Here is a 9,634-nt window from a genome sequence, read left to right as displayed (position 1 = left end):
TTCCTTATTTCATTTGGTATGACATGTATACCATTGTTATGTATTGTGATGTATTGTGCTCCATTGTGATGTATTGCGCCTATTAAATGTTACAGTGTGTCAACATACCTCGCTGTCCCCTACCATATTTCCAGCCTCCAAACAGTAGTGAATGGAAAGAGACATATTTTACACAAAACACCAAAAAGTGTAATGACATTGGCCGATTGTCATTAGGGCCAGAATTTATGCGTTCACAGTTGTCCCCGCGCGCATCTTGGTGTCAGCCACTCATCTCTGCCTTGGCAAAATGTCAGTGTTATCATAGAACCACATCACATTTTGAATTGTAGGCAATACCACAAGTCCATTCGTAAATTGTTAATTCCTCTGACATGCGTAATGATAAATATGCGTGTAATAGCCTACAGTTTTCTTGACATTTTGTTTTAATTATTGTGATAGGCTTATGTTTTACCGGTACAGGCTACCCCCACTATTTATTTGTCTGGAACGACATACCGCCTTGCTTTCACCTCTGACTAAAACTACATCTAAAATAGCTGCCAAAGTTAACACTGATATTACAGTCGACTCCTGATGAAGAATTGATTATGCCACATTATCCTATACTTATGATAACCACTGTTTGTCTACATGTATTTATGGTTTCCCTTTACTACTGGTCTGTAAACTTTCTTGCACAGTAGTTAAACCCCCATCCAGCTGGCGGCGCTGCTGTGCGTTTCTGGGTTTGCCACCCACCAAAACCAAGGAGTTTTCTAAAATTCCTTGACTAGAACACGGAAGTAGGATTGGAAACGACTGTTTTGATTGTTGCATTCCTTGTGTGCGGTAAAGAAATACATACTGACTGAACTGAATAGACTACCCAACTCTCATTCGACTGAAAATGTCTAAACTACAGTTGTTGAGTGTGTTTTTAAATGAGCGTTTAACGGCGGCTGCTGTGGAGATTTTCGGGGCAGTTGAGAAAACTGTAGGAGAGTACCAGGAGGAGAATGATCGGCTACGGAGACTGCTGGGGATCACTCCAGAGATACGACAACGTAAAATAGGTACTTAGCTACTGTGCCTTCAGAAAGTATTCATACACCTTGACTAATTCTACATTTTGTTGTTACAGCCGAAATTCAAAATATATTTTTTTGTCGCTCCCATCAACACACAATACCCCATAATGACAAAGTGAAAACGTGTTTTTAGAAATGTTTCCAAATTTATTGAAAATGAAATACAAGTCTCATTTTCGTAAGTATTCACACCCCTGAGTCAATAAATGTTGAATCCCCTTTGGCAGCGCAGCGATTACAGCTGTAAGAATTCTGCATAAGTCTCTGTGAGATTTGCACACCTGGATTGTACATTATTTGCACATTATTCTTTAAAAAATTCTTCAAGCTCTGTCAAGTTGGTTGTTGATCATTACTAAACAGACATTTTCAAGTGTTGCCATAGATTTCCAAGACGATTTAATTAGTGACATGTTTGGCTGATACCGATATCCAATATTTTCCTTGCCAAAAAAAAACGATACCAGATATTTATTATTTTAGCCCAACATTTTAGCCAACATATGTGCTCTGGGTCATTAGACACCATTAGACATGCACGACGGGTTATTCCTGTAACTGTGTTATGGCCAACTATGTACTGTTGCTATGGGGCGGCAGGGTAGCCTAGTGGTTAGAGACTAGTAACCGGAAGGTTGCAAGTTCAAACCCCGAGCTGACAAGGTACAAATCTCTCGTTCTGCTCCTGAACAGGCAGGTAACCATTGAAAATAAGACTGACTTGCCTAGTTAAATAAAGGTAAAATAAAAGAATGGTTGAAAGAAATACCTCTTTGGTATTTTCCAGAACAGGGAAAATTCCTTTCAGAGGAATTAGCAGGATGACATGATTATTTCTGTAGGGTGCCATGGTCTGTTACTATGGTCCTACATGCATGAACCTATTTCTGCGGCTCTACAGGTTCCTAATATGAAGGCAATATGGTACCGGTTGCTAAATGCCAGAGGTGATGAGCCATTAAGAGGAGTTACTATGAGAATGACTCAAGGAGGACAAATGTATAAGTAATCTGTGCCAATACTGGAAGTTAGTTGTTTTCAGGAATCGAGCTGATTCGGCTTTTATTATGAAGTAATTAAAAGTCTATTTGAACTCACACTTTGTGAAATATGATTGACCGACTATTTCCACGACAGGATTTCTATGGAACGCCGTTTGGGTCTTTGCATATCAAAAAAAGATACACGTCAAAAAACATTGTTTGACCAATCAGCACGTGAATATGACTGCACGTCACACAAGTTGTCTCGCTCACCTACAACACTGGTCATCAAAAATAAAAAAGCTAGCTCGCTCATGGATGCAAACAATGTTCTTCCCGAAATATATAGCAAAACAGTCCGAAACAGTATGTTTCAGTAGCTAGGTGTAACTCTAATTTACAAGACAGTTGTTATTTGATTAATGGTGGTCGGACCCATCTATGTGAAGCTAGCTACAATAAGGAATTAGCCACAATAGTGACTTTGCGGTTAGCCTTCAAAATAAATGTATGGCATAATTCTACTATTTCTATTCATTTGCATCACTGTCAATGACATACTTTTATTTTGAAGGCAAACCTCAAATTCCACTATTGTGTCTAATCTTTATTGTGGCTAGCTCCACAACACATGGTGCGGTCGAGCCTCGTCTAGCCAGATGAAGCTAGCTGGCTGCTTATAATTTGGGCAACCGGTTTAAGTAGCTGCCTAGCTATTTATTTTAAATAACTGAAGTTCAATTTCAATAGGCGAACAACAAGTGGCTACCTAGCTAATACTTACTCACTAGGATTCCTAAATCATTGCTAAGAATAATGACAATGACTGCAGTTTCTACTGGTCATTGTTTTTAGGCTGGTTGTATTGGTGTTTTAGATAGGTACCAAGCTACAGCTAGCTACCCCAGAAGTTGTGGTCGAACAAATGATGCTTTATTATCAAATCAAATGTATTTATATAGCCCTTCGTACATCAGCTGATATCTCAAAGTGCTGTACAGAAACCCAGCCTAAAACCCCAAACGCGGTATTGTAAACACATCGTTCGTGGCCGGTGTTTGCTTGTTTGCAGACTTTGTTGTACAGCTTTGACAGTACTACTGTATATTTTTTGACACGCAAAGACCCAAACAGCGTTCCATAGTATGTATGTCGTGAAACTAATAGCAGTGATGCTATCACTGTGTAACTCTGGTAGGGCAACATCGGAAAAATTGCGCACTTGGTAGTGTGTACCGGTGCTCGACCAGTCGGTGAAAGCCAACATCACCCACGACAGAGAATGGTTGATTGTCAAGGGCAATGAATTCCATTCCATTATTTTGGCTTTCATGGATTTTGCCTTTGAGTTGTGTCGCTGAAATGTTCTTACTCTTTCAAATGACTGCTCGATCCACACATTGTGGGCTAGGTTAGGAATGCTGTGTTGCACGTGTAGCCGTCATTATGTCATGTTAGCACGGTAGCCTTGACATCGTTTAATTTTTTTTAATTGTACCCCCTTTTCTCCCCAATTTCGTGGTATCCAATTGTTAGTAGCTACTATCTTGTCTCATCGCTACAAACTGCAACAAACAAAAACATGTGTCAAAGAAATTAACTTCATGTCCTGAATACAAAGCATTACGTTTGGGGCAAATCCAACACAGCACATCTCCGAGTACCACTCTTCATATTTTCAAGCATGGTTGTGGCTGCATCATGTTATGGGTATGCTTGTCATTGGCAAAGGACTAGGGAGTTTTTTTAGGATAAAGAGAAATGCAATAGAGCTAAGCACAGGCAAAATCCTAGAGGAAAACCTTTTTTAGCTATGGTAGGGGACAGCGAGGTATGTTGACACACTGTAACATTTACTAGTCACAATACATCACAATGGAGCACAATACATCACAATGGTATACATGTCATACCAAATGAAATAAGGAAGTCTTGGGCACATAATGTTGTATTCATTACATCTTTATATCTTATTTCAGTAGGGAGTTGTAGACCGTTAAATATAGAGTGTGCACTTCAGGTAAGTTCTCACATTGGATTATCAACAAATAAGAAGGTCGAAAGCCATGCGTCCTCCGAAACACAACCCACTGCTTCTTAACACAGCGCGCATCCAACCTGGAAGCCAGCCGCACCAATGTGTTGGAGGAAACACCGTGCACCTGGCGACCTAGTTAGCGTGCACTGCGCCCGGCCCGCCACAGGAGTTGCTAGTGCGTGATTAGACAAGGATATCCCTACCGGCCAAACCCTCCCTAACCCAGACGATGCTAGGCCAATTGTGCGTCGCCCCAGGGACCTCCCGGTCGCGACAGAGCCTGGGCGCGAACCCAGAGTCTCTGGTGGCACAGCTAGCACTGCGATGCAGTGCCCTAGACCACTGCGCCACCCGGGAGGCCCGACATCGGTTTTTAACATCGGTGTTAAACTAGACATCAGGCCGATACCAATGTTGGCATTTTTTAGCTAATATTGGCCGATTCCGATATGTTCACCGACATATCGTGCAACCCTAGATTTAAGTCAAAACTGTAACTAGGCCACTCAGGAACATTCAATGTCTTATTGGTAAGCAACTCCAGTGTATATTTGGCCTTCTGGTTTAGGTTATTGTTCTACTGAATGGTGAATTTGTCTCCCAATATCTGTTGGAAAGCAGACTGAAACAGGTTTTCCTCTAGGATTTTGCCTGTGCTTAGCTCTATTGCATTTCTTTTTATCCTAAAAAACTCCCTAGTCCTTTGCCAATGACAAGCATACCCATAACATGATGCAGCCACAACCATGCTTGAAAATATGAAGAGTGGTACTCGGAGATGTGCTGTGTTGGATTTGCCCCAAACGTAATGCTTTGTATTCAGGACATGAAGTTAATTTCTTTGACACATGTTTTTGTTTGTTGCAGTTTTAAGTTAGTTCCTTATTGTAAAAGAGCATGCATTTTTTGCAATATTTGTATTCTGTACAGGTTTCTTTCTTTTCACTCTGTAATTTAGGTTAGTATTGTGAGTAACTACAAGGTTGTTGATCCATCCTCAGTTTTCTCCTATCACAGTGATTAATCTCTGTAGCTGTTTTAAAGTGGGACTATTGGCCTCATGGTGAAATCCCTGAGTGGTTTCCTTCCTCTCCGGCAACTGAGTCAGGAAGGATGCCTGTATCTTTGTATTGACTGGGTGTATTGATACGCCATCCAAATTGTAATTAATAACTGCACCATGCTCAAAGGGATATTCCATGTCTGCTTTTTTATTTTTACCCATCTACCAATAGGTGCACTTCTTTGTGAGGCATTGGAAAACCTCCCTTGTCTTTGTGGTTGAATCTGTTTGAAATTCACTGCTTGACTGAGGGACTTTATAGATAATTGTGTGATACAGAGATGAGAAAGTCGTTCAAAAATCATGTTAAACACAGGAGGGCGGCAGGTAGCCTGGCGGGTAGGAGCGTTATCAGTAACCAAAATGTTGCTGGATCGAATCCCCGAGCTGACAAGTTACAAATCTGTCATTCTGCCCCAGAGCAAGGAGGTTAAAACCTCTTAGGGATCCTAGGAATCTTAGGATCAATTTCTAAAGACTGTTGACATCTAATGGAAGCCATAGGAACTGCAATCTGGGCCCTAATAAATCAGGTTTCCCATAGAAAAGCATTGGAAAACACAATGACCAAAAAAAAAAAATCCCTGGATGGATTGTGCTCGGGGTTCCGCCTGCCAAATCAGTTCTGTTATACTCACAGACATTATTTTAACAGTTTTAGAAACTTTAGAGTGTTTTCTATCCAATACGACCATGCATATCCTAGCTTCTGGGCTTGAGTGACAGGCAGTTTGCTTTGCGCACGCTTTTCATCCGGACGTGAAAATACTGCCGCCTAGCCCAAAGAGGTTTTAACCTACTGTTCCCCGCGCGCCAATGATGTGAATGTCGATTAAGGCAGCCCTCCGCACCTCTCTGATTCAGAGGGGTTAGGTTAAATGCAGAGGACACATTTCAGTTGAATACATTCAGTTGTACAACTGACAAGGTATCTCCCTTTCCTATTATTGTTGGTGACAGAATGCAATATTATGTGACTAGTTAAGCACATTTTTACTCCTGAAATTATTTAGGTTTGCCATAGCAAAGGAGTTGAATAATTCCACCTGGACATTATGGGGTTACTGTATGTAGGCCAGTGACACAACATCAACATTTAATCCATTTTAAATTCAGTCTCTAACACAACAAAATGTGGAGGGAGAAAAAAAAGGTCAAAGGTCAAAGGGGTGTGGCTACTTTCTGAAGACACTGTAGCTAGCTTCATAAAGTATTCACACCCCTTTTTCTACATTTGGTTGTGTAGTGCATGTTTAAAGTCGTGTGGTTCTGTTGGTAGATCGGTAAGAAAATGTATGCACTCACTACTGTAAGTCACTCTGGATAAGAGTGTCTGTTAAATGACAGATTTGACCGACTTCACATAGAATTAAGTTGTTTTAAAAAAACGACGTATTGCAACACCCAAATAAAATTACACAGGTCAAACACAGGTACAAGGTAGGCATTAACTTCTCTAGGATAGGGGGCAGCATTCGGAATTTTGGATGAATAGCGGGCCCAAATTAAACTGCCTGCTACTCAGGCCCAGAAGCTAAGATATGCATATTATTAGTAGATTTGGATAGAAAACACTCTGAAGTTTCTAAAACTGTTTGAATCATGTCTGTGAGTATAACAGAACAAACCATTCAGAATTTTTGTTATTTGAGGTCACTCTCTTTTCAATGGCCATTTCATTGGGATTCCAGATTTCTAATCAACTTTCTTGCAGTTCCTATCGCTTCCAATGGATGTCAACAGTCTTTAGAAATTGGTTGAGGTTTTTCCTTTGAGAAATGAAGAAGTAGCACTGTTCAGAATGAGGCTAGAGGAAAGTGTAATCTTTGTTAGTGGCGCGTTACACAGAGGCTCGCTACGCATTGTTTTCCTCCGTTATTGAACACAGTATATCCCGTCTTAAATTTGATTGATTATTAACGTTAAAAAATACCTAAAGTTGTATTAGGAAGTAGTTTGAAATGTTTGGACAACGCTTACAGGTAACTTTTGTAGTCATGTTGCGCGAGTTGGAACCGGTGTTTTTCCTGATCAAACGCGCCAAATAAATGGACATTTTGGATAAATATCGAAGGGAATTAATCGAACAAAAGGACCATTTGTGATGTTTATAGGACATATTGGAGTGCCAACAGAAGAAGCTCGTCAAAGGAAAGGCATGAATTATATCTTTATTTCTGCTTTTTTTTTGTCGCGCCTGGAGGGTTGAAATATGATGGTCTGTGTTTGTTTGCTGGGGTGCTGTCATCAGATAATAGTATCATTTGCTTTTGCCGTAAAGCCTTTTTGAAATCTGACACGTTGGCTGGATTCACAACAAGTGTAGCTTTAATTTGGTGTATTGCATGTGTGATTTCATGATTTCAAGTTAAATTTTTATAGTAATTTATTAGAATTTGGCGCTCTGTATTTTCACCGGATGTTGGCCAGTTGGGACGCTACCGTCCCACATATCCCAGAGAGGTTAAAGAATGGACATTTTTACAGGTTGGACAGATAGTGACTCGATGCAACCAGAGATACACTCCGCCGGCACTCATCACAACTCCATTGAGATGTATATATATATGGTGGAATTGAGTTTTCTCAGCTTGTCTAAAGTCTGTATAGATGACCTCTGCTCCTCCTCTCTCCTTCCCTCCAGACTCCCTGCAGCTCTCTGTCTCTGAAGAGGAGGTTCCCCCTGAGCAGCAGCACTGTGAGCAGGAATGGAGCCCCAGTCTGGGGCATGAGGACCCAGAGCCCACACAGATTAAAGAGAAACAGGAGGAACTCAGGACCAGTCAGGAGGAGCTTCAAGGTCTGGAGCCTGATATCATAGAATTCAAATTCACTCCTTCCTGTGTGAAAAGGGAATGTGATCCGGAGGACCCACTTTGGTCCTTGACTCTTCCCCAAATCCAGACTGTGGAGAACAGAGAGAGTCACTCTAAACCAGTGGATCTCACACCCTTTGGAACTGTGACCCACATTAAGGGTCTCAACATTCCCTGTGACCTTCCATATAATCGTAACAATGCCTTCAGCCACAGTTCAGCTGTAAGCAGCGACCCAGTAGGACTTGACAGCAGCCCACCATTTGAGCCTAGCCCATCATTGGATCCCAACCCACCAATGGCGGAACACTATTCCAAACTCAGCACCACATCTATAAAAACTCACCACTGCCATGACTGTGGTGAAATGTTTCCTCTGAAAGCTGACCTGCAGAGACATGTGACTTTTGCCAAGAAGAGAGTCAGCGAATGCCACTTATGCAGAAAACTCTATAACTCCACCTGTAAACTGAAGGCCCATGTCCAACTCTGTCATGGTGGTAAACCCTGCACCTGCCCCTTTTGTGGAAAGGCCTTTAAACAAAAAGGACATCTGTCCAGGCACATGAATATTCACACAGGAGAGAAACCATTTACCTGTGGTGACTGTGGGAAGAGCTTTATTCAGAAGGGGGACCTAAGGAGACATATCCTGACTCACACAGGAAAGAAACCATTCAGCTGTGGTGACTGTGGTAAAGGCTTCATTCGCAAAGAGCACCTAACTGCACATGTACGGACTCACACAGGAGAGTAATCATATGGCTGCTCAGTCAGAGGTAAAATATTAATTCAGATGGTAAACGTGCTGACGCACGTAAGATACATCCACATAGAAAGAAAATAGGATGAAAGCACAAAAAAGAAAGACAGTTAGGACAAAGATCTCCTGTCAGGAGATGGGAATAAAAAGGCAGGATGTGAACAACACTCTTAGGACAGCAAAGCTACTCTGGATCATTCCTGCTGTGGGTTTCAGATAAATAGATACATGATGGATTTACTTTAGTAAAATGTTTTGTGTAAATAAAGTTTGATTTGAATTAAAAGTTTAGGAAATTAAATAACAGTAGTGTCTGTATTTTGTTCAACGTCTGTTGATGTTTCCACGTAATTAGAAACAGGGATATCTGGTGATGACAGAATGTTCTGACTGATGTTATTGATTTATTTTTTTTAAATTCATTAATTCCAGAAGTTATCTCCTTCCGTCTGTCCATGAGTGTTTCTCATCCATTCTGACCCAATGTTGCTCATTCATGATATTGTTTGAAATTGTAACTTCTGGGAAGTAGTGATAGTAGTGATAGTCAACTCCTCATAAGTGCACTGCAGTGTTTTTCCTGTCCCAATTCAATAACATCTACACTACCGTTCAAAAGTTTGGGGTCACTTAGAAATGTCCTTGTTTTTGAAAGAAAGGCACATTTTTGGTCCTTTAAAATAATATCAAATTGATCAGAAATACAGTGTAGACATTGTTAATGTTGTAAATGACTATTGTAGATGGAAACGGCTGATTTTTAATGGAATATTTACATAGGCCCATTATCAGCAACGGTCACTCCTGTGTTCCAATGGCACGTTGTGTTAGCTAATCCAAGTTTATCATTTTAAAAGGCTAGTTGATCATTAGAAAACCCTTTTGCAATTATGTTAGA

At 40.8% G+C, this 9,634-nt stretch overlaps 1 protein-coding gene across 1 annotated transcript; it reads left to right on the top strand.

Annotated features, from left to right (window-relative positions):
- The first annotated feature begins 789 nt into the window (after positions 1-789).
- On the top strand, positions 790-9,052 carry LOC115137869 (zinc finger protein 135-like). The gene is made up of 2 exons (XM_029674149.2): positions 790-1,058; positions 7,802-9,052. The coding sequence occupies exons 1-2, from the start codon at positions 893-895 to the stop codon at positions 8,728-8,730; spliced, it is 1,095 nt and encodes a 364-aa protein (XP_029530009.2). The 5' UTR covers positions 790-892; the 3' UTR covers positions 8,731-9,052.
- Positions 9,053-9,634: the final 582 nt, after the last annotated feature.

This window comes from Oncorhynchus nerka, linkage group LG12 (assembly GCF_034236695.1).
Source record: "Oncorhynchus nerka isolate Pitt River linkage group LG12, Oner_Uvic_2.0, whole genome shotgun sequence".
NCBI classification, from domain to species: Eukaryota; Metazoa; Chordata; class Actinopteri; order Salmoniformes; family Salmonidae; genus Oncorhynchus; species Oncorhynchus nerka.
The sequence above is the reverse complement of the archived record's forward strand: the minus strand, read 5'-3'. Positions and strand labels throughout refer to the sequence as shown.

Coding starts and splice junctions, on each gene's coding strand:
- LOC115137869 (XM_029674149.2), top strand. CDS start 893: ATGTCTAAACTACAGTTGTTGAGTGTGTTTTTAAATGAGCGTTTAACG. Junction 1,059..7,801: donor GATACGACAACGTAAAATAG/GTACTTAGCTAC, acceptor CCTTCCCTCCAG/ACTCCCTGCAGCTCTCTGTC.